The sequence below is a fragment of the Myodes glareolus genome, chromosome 18 (assembly GCF_982192425.1).
Source record: "Myodes glareolus chromosome 18, mMyoGla1.1, whole genome shotgun sequence".
In the NCBI taxonomy this organism is placed as follows: domain Eukaryota; kingdom Metazoa; phylum Chordata; class Mammalia; order Rodentia; family Cricetidae; genus Myodes; species Myodes glareolus.
The window spans coordinates 47,828,031-47,848,199 of record NC_142043.1 but is presented as its reverse complement, the minus strand read 5'-3'; the positions used below and the strand labels follow the sequence as shown (position 1 = coordinate 47,848,199).

The 20,169-nt window shown below is 43.0% G+C and overlaps 1 protein-coding gene across 1 annotated transcript in view; it reads right to left on the bottom strand.

Moving 5' to 3' along the window:
• Positions 1–595: 595 nt before the first annotated feature.
• Positions 596–20,169, bottom strand: part of Ppa1 (inorganic pyrophosphatase 1) — a 29,499-nt gene continuing 9,925 nt past the window's right edge. Inside the window, exons 3-11 of the mRNA XM_048451689.3 lie at positions 19,071–19,124; positions 17,166–17,285; positions 13,453–13,539; positions 11,817–11,943; positions 7,850–7,977; positions 7,428–7,513; positions 4,511–4,580; positions 2,615–2,657; positions 596–915 (exon numbers count right to left, since the gene is read on the bottom strand). Of these exons, the coding sequence (XP_048307646.1) occupies positions 884–915; positions 2,615–2,657; positions 4,511–4,580; positions 7,428–7,513; positions 7,850–7,977; positions 11,817–11,943; positions 13,453–13,539; positions 17,166–17,285; positions 19,071–19,124 (747 nt within the window). The 3' untranslated portion in view covers positions 596–883. The remainder of the gene's footprint in view (positions 916–2,614; positions 2,658–4,510; positions 4,581–7,427; positions 7,514–7,849; positions 7,978–11,816; positions 11,944–13,452; positions 13,540–17,165; positions 17,286–19,070; positions 19,125–20,169) is intronic.

The following is a 20,169-nucleotide window of genomic DNA, read 5'->3' as shown; positions in this document are numbered from 1 at the left end:
TGAGGAAAAGAGGTTTACTGGTTTGTACCTTGCCTGGGTACAGAACTGATAAGATCGGCCTGGATTCAAGCTCAGATCTTCCTAGCTCCAAAGGCCATGAACTCATCAAAAACTGTTCTGGCTGGTAACCTCAGTGCAATGCAAATGACTGAAGGGCTCAGTTTATTGATTAAAGAGGTAAATGCCACGTTTACTATAACTTTTGTTAAAGGTTTGGCTTTCTGCTAGCACAACAGTAATTTACAAGGTTTTCTTTGGAATGCGATCCCAGGAACCAGGCACAGAACAGGATGTCTATATGGACAAGAGATCCCATTCTCGCATGCCTCAAAACAGCTTATTTTTCTAAATAAGCACTTACAATGTTGCTTGGGTTGGCCCATAACTTGCAAAGTAGACCAGACTGGCCTGGAACTCATGAGATATGACTACCTCTGCCTCTTGGATTTGAGGGTTAAAAGTGCACACCACTATGCAGTTTTTATCTAGTAATGTAAAAGGGAATTTTAGAACTACTGCTAGGAAACTAACACTTTGCAGTACTCGCACCAGTTTGGTAATGTTGACGCTGGAATAAGAAATATCCTAAGCCAAGTTTCAGCAAAATAACTTTATTTCCTAACACAGTAAACATATACATCCAATATGTGGTACTTCCATGCCAACGGCTTTGAGAGTTAACAGGTGTAAAAGCTGTCTGGGTTGAGATGTGAAGTGTCTGGATAGCTAACCTTCTGAACATACTGGACTGGCTAGAATCTGAATCTGCTTCACTAGGTAAGTGGCAGAAATTTAAAGCCTTGAAACGTGACTACACTTTTGCATCTAATGCTTCCAGGTGAACAGGATGCAACGGGATCAGCTTGGATTCCAGGGCATCTCATCAGTTTTTCTGGTGATGGAACCATTTATCCACTGTAGCCAGAAAAGAGAAACACAAATTAGTCTCTGCTAAGAACGCACATTATCAACATATAACAAAGAGTAAGCTGAGGATGTGGCTCAGCAGAATGCTGGCCCACCAAGGAATACTACAGGCCTTTGCATGGCTGCTACTATACATGACCTCTAGAACATGCATGTAAAGCTACAGTCAAAAAGTTTAGCACAGGCTTACACCAGGGCCCCCTCACTAATTCTTTTTTTGTTTTATTTTGCTTTTTTGCTTTTTTCAAGACAGAGTTTATCTGTAGCTTTGAAGCCTGTCCTGGAACTCGGTACACCAGGCTAGCCTTGAACTCATGAAAATCCACCTGCCTCTGCCCCCTCCCCAGTGCTGTGATTAAAGGCTTGCACCATCACCACCCAGCTCCTCATTCATTCTTTTCCCTTCCTTCTTTCTCTCCCTGTTTTGAGATTAGGTCTCATATAGTCTCGGCTAATCTGAAACTCGTCATGGAGTCCAAGTTATCCCCGAACACTTAGGCACTAGGGTACATACCACCAGGGCAGCTTAATATTTTTTTTTAAAGACTTAAAGAAAAAAGAAGAAATTTAGATTTTTCCTTTTCCTTTTCCTTTTCCTTTCCTTTCCTTTCCATTTCCAGACAGGGTCCTTCTGCGCAACCCAAGCTGGCCTACATCCTGCCTCAGCTTCCAGCGGACTGGGATTACAGGTATGCAGTACCTCTCCTATCACAGAGATTTCCAAGATTGAAAGAGGGTTTAGAGCTCTTCCCCAAGTGAAGCAGGCATGTCTGCACAGAATGTACGATATAGCCCACACTGGGCCCTCCCACGGTGGTCACAGAGAGGATATAAGTACCCAAACAGGAAGAGGGAAGAAAAAGAGAACAGTGGCACGCAGTGTCCCATCCTTCACACACACACACTGCAGAGCTTCAGTGTAGTTTCCCAAGTGAAGTAAAGACAGGCGCAAAGGGGCTGGAGAGATGGCTCAGTGGTTAAGAGCATGAGCTGCTCTTCCAGAGGTCCTGAGTTCAATTCCCAGCAACCACGTGGTGGCTCACAGCCATCGGTAATGAGATCTGGTGCCCTCCTCTGGTGTTGTATACATAATAAATAAATAAATCTTTAAAACAAAAAAAAAAAAGGTCAGGCGCAAAAAGAGAAACAGCTTGACTGAACTGCAGAGTCGGGAATGCTTGCTGGAGGCTGACGACAGGGAGGCTTGATGGGAAGGGGAGACAGGAGCTAATCAAACAGCCCATGCCAGTCACAGCAATCAGCTGTACTACTAATAATGTACTGCCTATTAATATCTTCTTCCTGTTGATGGGGAACAAACACAGATCTTCTAGCATGTTAGTACACTCTATATCTATCTATCTATCTATCTATCTATCTATCTATCTATCTATCTATATCTATCTATCTATCCATCTACATCCATCTATCCATCCATCCATCCTCTCCTGGGTTCCATTATATATTTCAAAGTAGCTACAACTGTAATTTTAAATGTTTGCCCACAAATAAGTATGTAAGGTGATAGATTTGCTAATTTGATTTAAGCTTTCCATATTATAAACATACAGCAAAACTTATACCCATAACTGTATATAACTATTTTCCAAGTAAAAAAAATACATATATAATATATAATTTCATACAGACACATAACTAATATAACTGTAGTGGACTCAGGTCTTACCATCTGTTGGTAGTGAGCAGGCAGATTCACATGGTGGTGGCAACTAAAATAAAACATTAAAATATTAAAATGTAGTCTAACCCCAAGAGGGAAGGTTAAAAGCATACTGGTAAAATTGAAAAATAGACAGGAGACTACCAATTTTTAGTCTCTAAAAATAATTTACGGGAACAACACAGTGTGATCTGCTAAGATAGGGTTCTTAACCTGTGGGTCGTGACCCCTCTGGGGTCACATGTCAGATATTTGTATTATGATTATGATTTGTATTATGAAGTAGCAACAGAATAATTTTATGGTTGGGGGTCACCAAAGCATGAGGGTCACAGTATTAGAAAGGTTGAGAACCACTGGTTTAAGAGATCATATATTATATACAAGTCTCTTTCAATTTTTAAAAAAGATCTACTTAATTTTCTGTATAGGGTATTTTGCCTTAATATGTATGTGCACCACATGCATTCCTGGTGGCTGTGGAAATTGAAAGCACAAGTCAGATCCCTGGAACCAGAATTTGGATGGCTGTAAACCACCATAAGGATGCTGGGAACTGAACCCTAGTCCTCTGCAAGATCAAGCAGTGTTCTTAACTAATCAGCCATTTCTCCAGACCCACATCCAAGTCTCTTAACAACACACACAAAAGAATGCTCCTGAGTCACCTCTCCCAGTTTGTCTTTCCTGTTCATCTCATTGTCAGGATTCCTGTGTACACGAAGATGGATCTAAATGCCCTGGATTCATCACCAAGTCATTTTCCTTTGTAACGAACGACCCATTGATGTGGCCATGGGAAGTCAATCAGACCTCATTTGCTTTTGCTTGCTGCCTGATGGCATAAACAATTTTTTTTCTTTAAAAAAAAAATGATGTCTTTATTTTTACTTGTGTCTATAAATGTTTTGCCTACATGCACATCTATGTACCATGTGAACACAAGGGCCCAGGCTGGATCCCCATAGAGCTGGAGTTAAAGGTGGTTGTAAGGCACTATGAGGTGCTGGGAACAGAACCTGGGGACTCTGCAAAAGCAACTGGTCTGAACTACTGAGTCATCTTGTCCAGCCCCATAAATGAAAATAATTTTCAAATGATCTAGTTCAATTGTTTGCTGAATCCAAATCAGATTATTTTATTGTTGGTTTTTTTGTTGTTGTATTTTCGATACAGGATTTTTCTGTGAAACAAGCCTGGCTGCGCTGAAACTCACTCTGTAAACCAGGCTGGCTTCGAACTCACTAAGATCCGCCTGCCTCTGCCTTTTGAGTGCTGGGATTAAAGCATGTGCCAACACTGCCAATCCCAGCACTCAGTAAGCAGAGGTAGGCGGAGCTCTGATGTTGAGGCCAGCTAGGACTACACAGCAAGACTATCTTAAAAAACAAAAGAAAAAAAAAATCCCATAAAAGTCAGGTGCTGCTCTCCTGGACTGTGTGAGAAGGTTCTGTACTATTCATTGCTCCTGCAGTGACTTTAAATTAAAAAAAATTTCTTTTTCATTTTTCTTTTTTATTCCTTATTTTTCTTCCTGCAATGACTCTTGAAGTGTGCTTACTTCCATGGTCTTGGCTACAAACAAGCTACCTAACTTCCCACTTGGTCTCTTGTGGAAGACGGTTTGACAGGTGATGGGCTTGTACAGTACCCAGTACATTCAGCAATCTGGTTTTTACAAGTCACCTACTTTGTATCTGTACAACTTAGGGTTGACCATGACCATTCTTCAGCTTTCCCCTCTCTATTCTTTGTCTATGTTCACAGTTCTGACCTCAAGACGTCACACAGTTAATATGCACACAAAAGACATTCAAACACTTGTTGCAACAAGAATTTCTTCCCTTGGAGCGCCCTATGGCTCAGCCGCTGAGTCATCTTTCAAATGCACACGTTACTTACAGCATCCACAATGGCTTTGGCGGCATCAGGATCACACTTGAAGGGGCTCTCCGACACGGTGGTGTTCATGCTAGTGAGCAAAGTGAACATAGTAAGAGGATAAAAGAACAACAGTCTCCTCATCCATTCAAAAAAACTAGGTTGATAATAATACACCAGATGGCTTTGAGGGAGGGGGGAGCACAAGGTCTCATAATGTAGCCAGGCTAGCCTGGAACTCAGAGAATACTGGGATTAAAGGCAGTATCATCATGCCTAGACCAGATAGCATTTAAATTTGGTTTCAGTCAAAGCTTTCTTGCTTATCCTAAACATCCTAATTGCTTATTTGGTCAAGGTTCACACATGCTCTTGTGGCTGATTTAGTTCAAATCTCTTAATAATTTAGACTTAAGAATTGGAGATCAAATCTGCTGTAGCACTCACTAAATAGCTGAGAAATGCAAATTAAAATTGGAAACATTTCTTTCCCAATTGTTTAAAAAAAAAAAAAGAAGCTAACAAAAAACCCTGCTCCCATCAGTGTTGGTGAAAGATGTAAAATACAGATACTCCTGATAGAAAAAGTACACGCCTTAACTCCCAGCACTCAGGAAGCAGAAGCAGGTGGAGGTCGAAAAACTAAACCATTCTTTGAGACTATACGGCTAAAAAACAAAAAATAAAACAAAACAAGACAAAACAAACAAACAAACAAAAAAAAAAACCCCAAAAAACCAAAGACTTGTCCATTAAATGGATTAGACAATCAAGGAATCTTATACAATGTAATGGGCAAATGCTTAAGATGTAGTTTTAAGATTAAAAAGTGTGAAACAAATCATGCATGCTATCGTCCTAACCACTTAGAATATTCTGCACATACAGGACCAACAAGGCCTACAAACAGGTGCTTTCAGGGGAAATTATAATTTTATTTTTTTACTCATTTTTATGCAGCTAGGATCTTGAATGTATTAGGAAAGCATTCAACTAGTGCTAACTCCCAACCCTTCAAAACTTGTACTTTATTATTTACTTTGAGACAGGGGACTCTTGTAGCACACATAGGCCTCAAATTGGCTAAGAATGACTTTGGACTTGAGCTACTTCTGATTATTGGAATTACAAACATGAGCTAGCATACCTAGTTTATGCAACCCTGGGATGGCATCCAGGGCTTTGTGCCCATGCCAGGCAAGCACCAACTGAGCTACATCTCAGCCTTAGAGCTAATTTTTAAATTAAGATTAATATTGTGTAACAGTAGGGCAGTAGCAGCACATGCCTTACTCCCGGTGCGGCTCAGGAAAGATCTGAGTTTGAGGCCAGCCTGGTCTACAGAGTGAGTTCTAGGACAGCTAGGGCTACACAGAGAAACTGTCTTGACTAACAAAATCAAAGAAATCCAAACATTTATTTATTTTGTGTATGTGTATATGTATAAGTAACGCACCACGTTAGGGGATAAATTATGAGAGTCAGACTTGGCAGGAAGTGCCTTTATGTAGGAGCCTACAGAAGTGGGTCAGTCCACATTGACTGGGGGTCAGAGAGCTCAGGCCTGTTCTAGTTCCTTCAAGGCTATAGACAAGAGGTCAGACTTAAGGTGTGGCTACTAACAAAGATAGCTTGACCTAGGGTGTGGTTACTTGGTGTTTTGGTGTTAAAATGGCCCACAGAGGTGGACGTGTTCTACCTTGAACAAAGGTCAGAGAGTTCAGGCAGATTCCTGCTTCTTCAAGGCAAGACAGGAGGTTTGACCCAGGGAGTGGCTGCCTACAGGATGCTTGGCCTAAGAAGTGGTCACTGCATATCCCTGCCTAAACAACAGAATACCTAGGAAATAGTTGCTTGATGCTTCAGGTATTGAAGAGGTGTAATTGCCTTGTTTATTCTTTGTGTCACGTTGAAGTAGTCTTTTGCTCCCCCGCATCCCGTTCCCCGGTTCCCTGTGTGTGTGTGGTGTGTGTGTGTGTGTGTGTCCCGCTTTTTGGATTGAGGTATATAAGCATATGGAAAATAAACACCAGCAAATTCCGTATCCACTGGATTGCCCTTGCAGTTCTATTCTGAGTCTCTGTCTTTTTCTTTCTCATCTCTGTTCAGACTGCCTGGCATTTCTAATCCACACACCCCTACCCAGGAACATGTGAACTCCACTGAGGCTAAACCCAAACACCTTTACCTGATGAGCTACCTTAAGGGCTATATTTTGTTTTGTTTGTTTATTTTGGTTTTTTTTTCCCCTTGGGTATTGGGATTTAAGGTATTTAAGATAAGGCACCAACACTTATTCTGGAGTGCCTTTGGTTAAGTTCAATTTCCTCTATCTGTTTTATGCCTGGCAAGTATTAATTGCTCAATTAACTAACTATTATTACTCATGGGGGTAAACTCAAGGAGCACGGTAGATACTGGCATGGTAAAGACTGTTTTCTTGGTGGCAGTTAGCACAAGTCAATAACTATTGATCCCCAAAGAGCTCAGGGCGTCCTCAGATTACAAGTCCCCAGAGAGCTGACTGGAATGAAGCCAATCCTGCTTCTTAGAAAATGAAGCCACAGCCACTGACAAACTGCTTTTGAGTACATGGGTAGGAAGGCATAATAACCTTTTAGAGAGAATCACCTATTTAGCATCTTAAGACCATGCACAATTAGGCATGCTTATGATTATGAGAAGGGACATGTCCAATAGGGAAAGTAAATGTACGTACGACCTCATCTATCAAGACAGTGAATCCCTATCTAATCTGTATCATAGCTCCACTTTGAACAGACTTTCTCTGTCATTATTTTAGTTCTTTGAATAAGAGGCAAAGATTCTGTAAATACCTATCTAGATCCTGACCACTGGAAACATTACAATCTCTAAAACATTTAATATAAACTGGACTACTGTGTGTTAAAGACATAGAAAAAGAGTTAACACTTACCAACTGATTCCTTTCCCGTCTGTTTTCTTAGTCACTAATGCTTTCCAATAATCATGAGTGCTTTTAATAATGTCAATTGCAAAATTCTGTAATTGAAGACAGGCATTAATTGGGAAGGTCTCAGAATGTGATACTATCTCTTGAGTCAGGAAGTGACTTAACAAAAGAAAGTTCTGTTAGAAAAGTAAGAGAGCACTTAAAAGGCCAAGGCTATCTTGCATCTTTACTGTCTTGTAAGATTGATTTTTGGGGGGTGGTACTAGGGATCGAGTACAGGGTCTTATGTATACTAGGCAAGCATCTACTACAGAAGTATATTCCTGGTCCCCCTCTTTCATGAATCTTTAGATGGAAACAACATACTTTTAATTATAAGTCTCGGTATAAAAGTTCTAAAACTACAGTTTTGAAAGATACATTACCTTGTCTTTAAATTCTGCATTGAACGCAAACTCATTTTCTGGTTTTCCATCAGGAACTTTATACCTTCTAAACCAGTCAACAGTGGCTTCTAAGTAGCCAGGTTTCAGCCGTTCAACATCAGAAATATCTAAGGAGAGAAAATAAACATATTGCATGATGCGTAAGAAATTATGCATTCAACAAAAATATCAAGTGCTTACATTGAGAGAGACATGGGAAGGTTATGAAAAAGGCTAAGATAATATCAGAGCTGAGAAAAGAAAATCATCCAGTGTCTGTGAATAGCTTTGACACCGAGAGCTGAAGAGAGAGGATCAAGCATGACTAACTGCTAGTAGAGCCAAGAGAAATGAATAGGGTTATATAATCAAACCGGTTTGGCAGATAGCCTAATTCCTATAAGGAGGTATGAGATACTAAAAAAGGCAAGTTGAGGCTGTATGTCAAAGGCTCACATGTCAATTACACACCAAAAGACTCAACTGATACTTATGGATTACTACATTCTAATTAATTACAGCCAGGGCTACAGAGAAACCCTATCTTGAAAAAAATCAAAATAGATAAATGAGCCAGGAGTGATGACACAGGACTTTAATCCCAGCACTCGGGAGTCAGAGGCAGGTGGTTTTCTAGTTCAAAGCCAGCCTCGTCTACAGAGAAAGTTCCAGGATAGCCAGGGATACACAGAGATTCTGCCTTGAAAAACAACAACAATAAACAACTAATTGACTTATTTTGTGGCCCTGGGCCCAAACCCAGGGCTTTGTATAAGCTAGGCGAGCAGGCCACCACTGAGTTAACTGCCTGACCAGGGAGTGACATTTTGAATTCATGTGGACTGCTTGATAGTATAGACATTTTAAGTCACAAAATTTCTGCTCCACGCAAGCAAGAAAAGCACTAAGAAGTCAAGATGGGCATGGTGGCATTCAGCTGGAATTCTAACATTCAAGGATGCTGAAGTAGTCGGATGTAGAATTCAAAGCTAGCCCAGGCTACACAGTGAGACTATCCCCCAACACAAAGAAAACGAAGCAATACAAAACAGTATGTTTTTAAAGCTGGGCATAACGGTGTTCACCTGTGATCATATCATTTGGGAGACTGGAGGCAGGAGAATCTAAAGTTCAAAGCCTTCCTGGGTTACAAGGCCTGTTTCAAGAAAAAAAAGATAGCAACCGGGCAGCGGTGGCGTACACCTTTAACCCCAACACTCGGGAGGCAAAGATAGGAGGATCTTTGTTAGTTTGAGACCAGCCTGATCTACAGAGCAAGTTCCAGTACAAGCTCCAAAGCTACAAAGAAACCCTGACTCGGGAAGAGAAGAAAAGAAGGAAAGAAAAGAGAACAAATAAAGCAAGAAGGAAAGCTTTAGTCCAGTTTGTCCAACTTTTGATCTACCTAAAGACCACCCACCCAAGCAGGGTGGCACAGAGGAGGCAGAGACAGGTGGATCTTTTGAGTTCAAGATCAAACTGGTCTACATACCAAGTTCCAGACCAGCCAGAGCTCCATAGTCAGACCCTATCTCAAAAAACAAACAAACAAAAGTATGGAAAGCTTGCGAACTGGGAAATTACCCTCATAGGACAAGGATGTAGCTAAGATGGCGGAGTGCCTTGCCTACATCCATGAAGCCCCACCCTTAGATGGCATGGACTGGATGTAGAGAAGCACACCTGTTAGCTCAGCATTCAGAAAGTAGGGCTCAAAGAGCCATACTCTGTAGAACATCTCTCATAACTCAGGAAAATGTATTACTTAAATTTTAATTAGATTTATTCATTCTATTTTATGTGACTATTGTGCTAGCATGTATGAGCACCACCCATGCATGCTGGGTGCCTGTGACAACAGATTCCCTAGAACGGATTGTGAGCCACAATGTTGGTGCTGGGAACCTAGCCGAGGTCCTCTGCAAGAGCAACAAGTGTTCTCAACTACTGAGCCATCTCTCTGGCCCCACATTACTTTATAGAGTTGTTACCAAAGAGAGCATGAAACAGCAAAAGGAGGGGATGCATGGGGACAAGCAGAGAGACAGACTCTGCCTTAGGGTGACAAGCAGTGAAAACAGCACACAGCTTACACTACGGCACTGACGTCCCAGGGAATTTTCAGGAGTCTATAGCTCTATTGCTGGGAACCAAAGTCCAAGCGAATCAAAGCTGAAACAGTGAGTGGCTCAGCTCTACAAACTGTGGCCAGAGCCACCAAGTATCAGCGAACACAGACCCTGCCCAACACAATCAGAGCAGCACACCAGAAGGCTAACAAATGGCCTAATATACTATTGTACCAGTTCAAACACAGCCCCTCTAACAGACAGCTAAACCTTCTATCACTGCATTTCAAGGACCACTGTTTTCCCAGCGTCTATGAGATCACAGGCACACCAAAGTACAAAGCACATCATTTCAAGGGCCCATGCTCAAGAAGCCCTTCCCTGCTGACAACCTTAACCACTGGCTGAGGAGGTATTTCTCTGATGGAAAGCGATTCCCCCACGCTGTACTCTTAGCACTCACAACCTACAATGGGAGAGGAACTTAGGCTCTGCCCCTCGAGAGAAGCCTAGCTATATAAACTACCTGGAATTTTGCATTAGAGATTTATCTTCCTCAGTTGCTTATTTGTTCACTAATTTATGTGGTCTCTCAGTTAGTTATCTGTTCTGGATTACAATCCAAAATTTCAGCGTGTCTCTTTGATGGATGCGTCATTTACCGCGTTTTAAAAGCGTGTCATGACTGGTTCTACTGGTCGGTCCAGGATTACGCTTTCAGTCCCTGCCCCAGATTGGAATCAACCATTTCTCCAGGGAGCCTTGATTTCTTTCTCTCTGTAAATGTTGCAAGAACCCCAGATTTGGATGCCAGGGGGTGATATCACTACTGAGAGGGCCTTCCAACCCCCTTGGCTGACCAGATGTGTGGGTACCAATACACACCTACAATCCCAGCACCTGGGTAAACGCGAGACAGTATTTTGCTGGCCCGACTAGGAATACATATAACAACCCTTTGCAGGAGGCGCGCGCGTGCGTGCGCGCGCATGTGTGTGTGTGTGTGTGTGTGTGTGTGTGTGTGTGTGTAAAACGACATCTGGTTCCACTTGTGTAGCTCACTGTGACCTCAACTTGATCATTCTCTATAGTTACAAAGGACCTGAACTACTACTGATCCTCCTGGCTCAGCCTCCCAAATTCTAACCGCAGGAGTAGCAGCACACCTGAAAGTCATCTACATTTGAATAGCAGACACAGGCAGACAAATGACTCTCAAAGGCAGGTAGAGAGTTTAAAGCCAACCTGGTTTAGACTCTCCAAAGCAAAACAAGAGAGGCTGAGAGGCTCTGCAGATAGTTTCACAGACATGAAGATTGAGTTCTATTCCCAGCTCTTAGGGAAAAGATGGCACAGCAAAGAGAGAGCTGGGCAGACCACTGGAACGTGCCGGCCGGCCTGCCAGCCTAATTGGAGAGTTCTGTATCTGATCCTATCTCAAAAGACAAGGAGAGCCCCTAAAGAATGACACCCGAGGTTGATCTATGGCTTTCACATGCACAAGCACCCCCTATACCCACCCAAACTACATGCTTCAAAATGGCAAGTTTTATAATATCTCAAACTCTGAAAAAAAAAAAAAAAACCACTATGATGGAGCGCTAAACTCCAGGCGTTCTGTAGTAGAAAAACCTCAGTGATTGAACACGTCACTCCTCCTGCCTAACAGCTTGAAGGCGTGACCTTACAATTCCATTATCACAGGTTAAATGTGATGGTAATTTAATTCCAGAACACCTTCATCCAGCAGGTGGGAGGCAGAGGCAATCGACCTCTACGGTTGGTCTGCCTAGCAAATTCAAGGACAACAAAGGCTACACAGAAAGACCCTGTCTCAACGACAACAATAACAACAAAGAGATTAGAAGGTTTTCCATACACTCTTCAGATTTCCCTACCGTTATAATTGGCCGCATCTGGATCATCCACGTTAATGGCAATGACTTTCCAGTCGGTTTCGCCTTCATCAATCATAGCCAATATGCCCAGAACTTTCACCTTGATAATCTCCCCTCTTGTACACACCTGTGAGAGAACCAGAGTCAGAACAAAACCACACTGCAAGGGGGGAACTGGACCTTTTGTTTTGGTGATAAAAATAAGTAGGAATAATAAGTAGGAAAGATGTCAAATTTTTTTTTCTGCACGTACTTGACTTTATTCGTTTTCTTTTTCGTCTTTTTTTTAAAGTACTTTTATTGCCAACCATGATGACACACACCTTTAATCCTAGCATTTAGTAGGCAGAAGTAGATGGATTTGTTTTTCATTCAAGGCCAGTTAGCCAGAACTACACAGTGAGATCCTGTCTCAAAATAATAATAATAATAATAATATTATTATTATTATTATTTCTGTGCGATGGAGGGGCAGGGGGTTATCCATGAGCCACTGTATTGCACGCAAGTGGAAGTCAGGGGACAACTGTGTTAGAATCGATTATTTCCTTCCATTTTTACATGGGCTGTGGGGCTCAAACTCGGGGCAGTCGGCTTCCATAGCAAGCACCTTTACCCACAGAGCCATCTCACCAGCACTATGTCTGTGAGACACAGTTTCCCTGTGTATTCAGGATAGCTGAGAATTTGCTATCCCAGGCTGCATTCAAACTTGCCATCAGCCTGCTTCAGCCTTCTGGGTGCTAGGATCACAGGTCACCATCTGTGTCGTCACGGCCAGCCACATAAATAGTCCTACGTAGGTTGAAAACAGTATATACAGGACCAGTGTTCTTTTTGCTTGTTTGAGACACCTTCTCTCTACATAGTCCTGGCTGTCTGGGAACTCTATAGCCCAGGCTGGCCTCAGACTCAAGAGTTCTGCCTGCTTCTGCCTCCCGAGTGCTGAGATTAAAAGCATGCACCACTACACTCTGCTCTGTATACTTTAAAAAGAAAAACAAATTAAGATATATTTATTTTTATGGTGTGTTTTGACTACATGTATGTATATGTACTACACGTGTGCCTTGTACCTGCAGAGGCCAGAAGAGGTTGTCAGCTCCACTAGAACTGAAGTTACATTACATACAGGTGTGAGCTGCCACGTGGGTTATGGAAACTCAACTCACGGGTGCTTCTGACAGCCTCTGTGCTAAATAAGGCTTCTATGATTTGCTTTAGACACACCCTTTAATATGTTTATCTTTCACAGGAGCCACTGAATTAAGCCAGCCATACGTCTTTAAATTTCTCACTTGGTAAAGTTCTGAACTTAATCTCCAGGACCACAATTAAACACAGACAGAAATTAAAAACGTAACACACTGGTTTGGGTTGTTAACTACTTTGCTGAGCCTGTGATCTTGAATTTTAGAACAGCAGCGCGTTAGACAGAAGCCCCCCACCAGTCCCTCTAGCATCACGGGCTATCTGGCTGGACTCGGTCACCGATCGTCCCAAAGCCTCCAGGAAGCCTGACTGTGTCACTAATGCTCATATTTCATATTTTACTCACAATAATTTCCAAAGTATAAACTTTGGTATGATTTATTAATTTCACTTTAATATCACAGAAAAAATTCGATTTCATTACCTTGCTTCCAATTTCACAAACATCAATTGGGTCATTGTCACCACAACAGCCAGTGTGCTTGTCACTGTGTCCTGGGTCTTCCCATGTCTGAAACAAAGTGAGGATTAAAGCATACCGTTCAGATCCCCGCGCTGACCAAGGAGGCCTGACACTAACCAGCAACATGAGTCTTGATGCAAAATATATAAAAACTTCAGCTGTCTTTTAAGATTTTTACAATTTCCATTCAAGAACTTTAATTATACAGAAGAATTTTAATTAAATACTGGAGCTATTATGCATAAAATGGTAAACCAGATCTAAGCTTCAAAACAGAGAATGAAGCTGGGTGTGTCAAGAGATGCCTTTGATCCCAGGAGACAGAGGCAGGCGGGTAGATCTCTGAGTTCCAGGCTAGCCAAGGCTACAGAGTGAGATACCATCTCAAAAACCCCAAAGCCCAAACACCAGAAACAGAAAATGAGCCCACATAAGTGCAAACACGTCAAAGTATGATGGTGCATGCCTGCAATCCCAGCACCTGGAGTTGAGGCAGGAGGATCCCACTTTCCAGGCCACAGAGGTCTTCCCCAGCAATACCCTGTGTCAAAAACATTAAGGGCTGGGACATGTAATTCCATGGGAAAGCACTTGCCTAGCATGCGCGGGGCCTTGGATTTGAGCCCGAGCACTGAAAATAAAAAAACATGTTGATTAACTGTTCTAGGCATTTACTCTATCTGCTATCAGCTGGACTCTCTTCATAATAAATTTCTCCAACACAGATGAGGAGGCAGCAAACCTCAGATGGAAATGATACCCTCTGATGGTGAAAGCTGCTGGCTGGGAGCCAAGGCGGAAAAGCTTAAATTACTGGCTCTCTTTCTTTGCTAAATTGCGGGCCAGAGGCACAGCAGAGCATCTCACAAAGAACGGAAGTGCGCTGCCAGGGGTGAGGTGGAAAATGCAGCTGTTTAGTTAGCGTCTTTTATTCCTAAGCAGAACACATTCATGACTTGGATTGGCTTCCCCATTCAGCAGCAGGGAAGAGAACAAAAGGAAAGGAGATAAAGGAAGGCTGCTTCCAACAGGAGGAAGGCAAAAGCCAGTCCCTGGAAGAAGCTCTTCCCCACAGGGGCCACACTTCAAAGCTAAACACCAAAGCAATTGGTGTGCAGAATAAAGAGCTGTAATTGGGGCAGACAAATGACTTTGTGATTACCCAACAAACTAGATGAGTTTGACCTACATCTGAATAACTTATGGAGTTTCACAAGGTTTCCACTTAATAATTCTACCTAATGATGAATAAACCATCACCCACAGAAAAAACTAATTGAACATGCACTAACTGTCACAGGATCAAACGTATGCCCTCACTCTAATAATAGATACAAGCCTTTTCCTCTTTTTTGCTTCTTTCTTTTTTTCCTTCCTTCCTTCCTTCCTCCCTCCCTCCCTTTCTTTCTTTCTTTTAAATGAGACAGCATTTCTCTGTGTAGCCCTGGTTGTCCTTGAACCTGGAGACCTGTCTGCCTGTCTCCAAGTGCTAGGATTAACAGTGTACACAGCCACCACCACCTGGCCACAGATGGAAGTCTAACGACTCTTTATCCAAACATTAAGTAAGAACCAACTATGTGCTAGGGACAGACTGACAAACCAGGCTGTTGAAGAACACAGAAGCTCATTGTTATTCTGCCACCAAGAATCTGATCTCAAGAAAACTCAGAAGCTTACACGTAAGTACGCGCATGGGCAGATACTGAGGGCTCGCTCCTCTGAAATAGCTGTACAGGTTATATCTGATTTATGACTCCCAGGAACCACGGGAGACTAGTGTGTCTGGCACCAAAATCTGGTGAAGTTTTGTGTTGAAGAAATAGGAATGTAGAAATAAAGAAATATAAAGTTGTAAGCCTAGGAGAATGAGAGCAGGCTGTCAGCAGCTTTCTCGGCAGCTTAAAGATTAACTGTTAACAGTGGGTTACTCCGCTTTACAACTCATAGCTCTGTTTGCAAGGCCAAAGCACCTCTCGCAAACTGAGAATTAGCCTAAGATAACACCCCAGCCATCCGTGATTAAGGACGATACGAGCTGAGTTAACTTTTAGGAGGTAGATATACGTGACCTCTGGGTTATGCATTTTTCCTGCTATGTGAAACTGGCAGCATCAAAGGGGAGAGCACAGGGCTTCAGTAACCGCTACCAGGAAGTACCAGGGAAGGCAGCAGATTAAGTTTAAACACTAGTTTAACTGAAAAACTCTTAATGAAGATTGTAAAGTAAGGCAGTCTGTATCTGAGTTTTACCTCGAGATTTTAAAAATTCCTTTATTCAGACCTAATGCTTGGTGCCCCTTACTATAAGAGGTGGGTTCAGAAACCAGCCTTTGCCACAGTCTTACAAACCCATCTCTGGCTGTGGTCTCGGCTAGTTGTAAGCTTTTTGTGCCCTGAGGTGGGTTTTTTTTTTTCTTCCTGGAATAAAGTTTGCTTATGGTTTATTGGGCTTGGTGGTCTGTCCCCATCTTTGTGTGACCCCCGTGGACCCAACAGTGCGTGTGTGTGTGTGTGTGTGTGTGTGTGTGTGTGTGTGTGTGTGAGAGAGAGAGAGAGAGAGAGAGAGACAAGAAAGTTGCTAAAGTTCAGGCTGGGTGAAAAAAAAGACTTATTTGAGTGCTCTATCTTCCTGTTCATCTGCACAACAGAAGAGGGCACCAGATCTCACTACAGATGGTTCTAAGCCAACATGTAGTTGCTGGGAATTGAACTCGGGACCTCTGGAAGAGCAACCAATGCTCTTAACCACCGAGCCACCTCCCCAGCCCTCAGGCTAGGCTTCACACTCTCGGTCTTGCTTCATCCTCTGGAATGCTGAGATTGCATGTATATGTGGTATCTGGCTACAGATCCAGGCTATTGCTGTGTAATTCCAGTTTAAACTGTATTTATCTTGTGTGCGTGCTTCTGTGTGGTGATATGTGCCGTGGCTAACATGTGAAGGTCGGAGGACAAGTGTAGCAATTAATTCTCTCCTTCCACCGTGGGACATGGGATTAGACTCAGGCTGCCACACTTGTGGTAGGCGTCAACTGCCCGGTCATCTCACTGGCTCCAGCTGTGTTTGCAGAGACAAGTTCTCACTATGTAGCTGTGGCTGTCCTAGAACTGGCTACCTAGACCATGCTCCTTGAACTGATGGCTATCCCACTAGGATCCCAGGTGTGTGCCACCACGCCTGGCTAGAAAGCAAGGCTTTAACCGCTAACCATCCTCTCTTGACTTATCACACATGCTACTAGATCTATAAAGATTGTAGTCTACAAACAGTCCACAGAGAAAGAAACAGTCCAGAGAGTTAGAATTTAAACAGAACCATATTCCTTTTAGTTCACCTTGGAAATAAGTTATTCAATGGAGCATTAAAATGTTTAAAATAATTCTGCCCAATGCTTTTCTGCTCTATGATAGCAAACATTTTCTGCATTTAAACTTTTGAACAAAGGTAAGTTAATTTTGGTCAGGTAGTGGTGGAATACACCTTCAATCCCAGCACTCGGGAGGCAGAGAGGGGCAGGCGGACCTCTGTGAGTTTGAGGTCAGCTTGGTCTACAGAGCGAGTTCCAGGACAGCCAGGGCTACTACACAAAGAAACACTGCCTTCAAAAAAAAGGGCAAGTTAATTTTTACTAAGCTAACAAAGCACATCTTCAGCGAACCTGGAGGCATACCTGAGGGATGGCACCGTAGTTCCAGATGTAGCCTTTGTAAGGGAACAGGTTTGCAACATAGCGGAGCTTTCCTTTCTTTACGTCTTGCTTAATAGGATTTAAGGGATCCTTTGTAGCAATCTGAAATAAAGATCAGATGGTTGTGAAACACTAATGGAATAGGATCTGAAGAAACAATTACGTATGTACATCTCCGAAGTCCACCTTAATTACTTGTTTCATCCCTAACGCATTGATAACTGAACTAACGGCTCCACGGTAACTATTATAGAAATTATACTTGAGTATCGCAACACTCAAGAAGAGAAAAAGAATATTTACTAACTCCACAAAGGAAGACGTAATAATATGGGCTGGGATAAATACCAGCAGCAAAGAGAAAAAGCACTGAGCTGGAAGACAGCACAGCAGGGAACAACACGCACCACCAGGCCTGACTATCTGAATTCGATCCCCAGGACCGCACCTACACATTGTGCTCGGTCCTCCACAGGTGTGCCGTAGATAGAAGCATCTACATATATACAAGTGTTTAAATTATCAAAAACAAATAAATGCAACTTTAAAAAAGCCAAGAATTTTAGGAAAAGTACAAAATACATACTATCCATCTTCAGTATTCCTTTCTATTACTCAAACATCTGAGAGCGTGCAAGTGTGGTAACTGTTTAAAAACAATCTAAGGGAGCTAGGCAGAGTGGGAAAGGCCTTTAATTAATTAATCCCAGCACTTAGGAGACGGAGGTAGACAGATCCTATAAGTTGGAGGCCAGCCTGGTCTACATAGTGAGTCTAAAACAACTGGGACTACACAGAGACCTAGAGTCAAACAACAGCAGCAGCAACATCCAAATGACATAAGGTGAGTGTCAATAAGGAAAGGCAGCTATGTCATCTGCCATCAGAAAGAAACAAAATTCAGCCAGGCAGTGGTGCTGCACGTCTTTAAATCCCAGCATCTGGGAGGCAGAGGCTGGAGGATTTCAGTGAGTTCAAGGCCAGCCTGGTCTCCAGTTTCAGGACAGCCAGAGCTACACAGAGAAAATCTGTCTCGGAAAACAAAACAAAACAAAAACTTCAGCAAAGCCCAGAGAGTTCTTCTCGGCTGAGATGCTAAAGAGGAGTCCAGGCAGGGCTAGAGGGATGGCTCAGAGGTTAAGAGCACTGGCTGTTCTTCCAGAGGTCCTGAGTTCAATTCCCAGCAACCACATGGTGGCTCACAGCCATCTGTGATGAGATCTGGTGCCCTCTTCTGGCGTCCATGTACATATGCAGGAAGAATATTGTGCATATAATAAATTAGCAAAGTCCAGGTAGGTTTAGGGGTGAGGAGATGGGTTGGCCACACGTGCCTGGAAGACCAGCGTTTGGGAGGCCGAGGCAAGAGGATGGAAAGGAGTCAAAGCCAGCTTGGGCTACACAGGGACAGGTTATCGCAAGAAGACAAAATAAGAAAAAGAGAAGCAAACACTGGCTTTGGGTCATCAGAGGCAGTGGCCGGGGAAGCAGTCAGGCACATCTGTCGCCAGCACATGAGGAAGTTTAGCTGTGGCACAGAAGACTGGCTGGGGTGAGTGGGACGAGACACAGGGAAACACAAGTCTAGGTGACTCTCATGTTTACGCAAATCAGTTGGCTATATAAAACTAATGAGACGGGGGCTGGGTGAACAGCTCAGCACTAAGACAGCTTGCTGTTCTTGAAGAACCCAGTTCAGTTCCAACACCTACGCGGGGCAGCTCACAACTGCCTGTATCTTGGGTTACACCAAATCCTACACCCTTGTCTGGCCTCCGCAGGGACCTCACCATACAACATGGCACACTCACAGACACATACATACAAAATATATAAAATTAACCTCCTAAGAAAAGCTAATACACCAAGTCTGATGATCTCTCTTACCTCCATTTTAGCATTTGACCAGCGTGGAACCTCAACCACCATGTGGAACACATCCTGGAAAGACAGAGGCGGTGAGAAAAGCGGACCTGTCATTCTTATTTCAGTGTGTCCACTCTATTTCTTCCAAAGGGAAATTAATCCCATCTGACACCCGAAGTTAACGACATCAACAAAAGGCAGGAGAGAGCGGTAGATGAAGACAGCAAACACAGGAGCCCAGATAGAATCCAGGTGGCAGGTGCTCGCTCACTCACTCTAAGGAATTCTCTGAACTTTCCTGTGTTTGAAATTTTTCATAAGAAAGTATTTGGGAGTTTCTCCAAAGAACCTTTCTCTCTGGAGAAGGCTGTCTTCAGGAAAGTCACCTCCAAAGGCTGCTGCCATTCCCTTCCGAGTCCTGTAATTCCTCAGAGAGGGTGCGGGAGCTCCTGAGAGGAGCTCTGGAAGACAAACCTGGGCCGGGCGGTGGTGACACAGGCCTTTAATTCCAGCACTCCATGGGAGGCAGAGGCAGGCAGATCTCTGTGAGTTCGAGGCCAACCTGGTCTATAAGAACTAATTCCAGGACAGGCCCCAAAGCTACAGAGAAACCCTGTCTCAAAAAATCAAAAACCAAAAGAAAACAAGGACAAACCCCGAACCAGCCCAGAACCTGGTTCTGCTTCAGCAGTGTCGACATCAACCAGCTGGATTACTGACGAGATTCTCCAAACTGGACTGTTTTCTGAAGGCCTTCCAAACAGAACTAGCCGCTTGACGACACTAACGATTGGAGTGTACTCTGATATTTTAACTGTGGGGGGTCTAGTATAATTATAGCTCAGATGGCATAATACATTTCAGTTAATGATACATTCACAAGCGAAAATCCCTAGATGCTAGCAGCTTAGAAATGCACACATCAAGTCAAATATGGATCTGACAAAGGCTCTTTAGCTGTAACTGAGCAGAATTGTCTGATCTGTGATTTCGCTGTGAACTGAAGTATTTCCGTCAACATCCTTCACGAGGGCACCCGTGATCCATCTGCAATTGCTCTTAAGTAAAACCTTTCAGACAGGTGTGGCACCCATTCATGACCCCAGAACAAGGGCAGCAG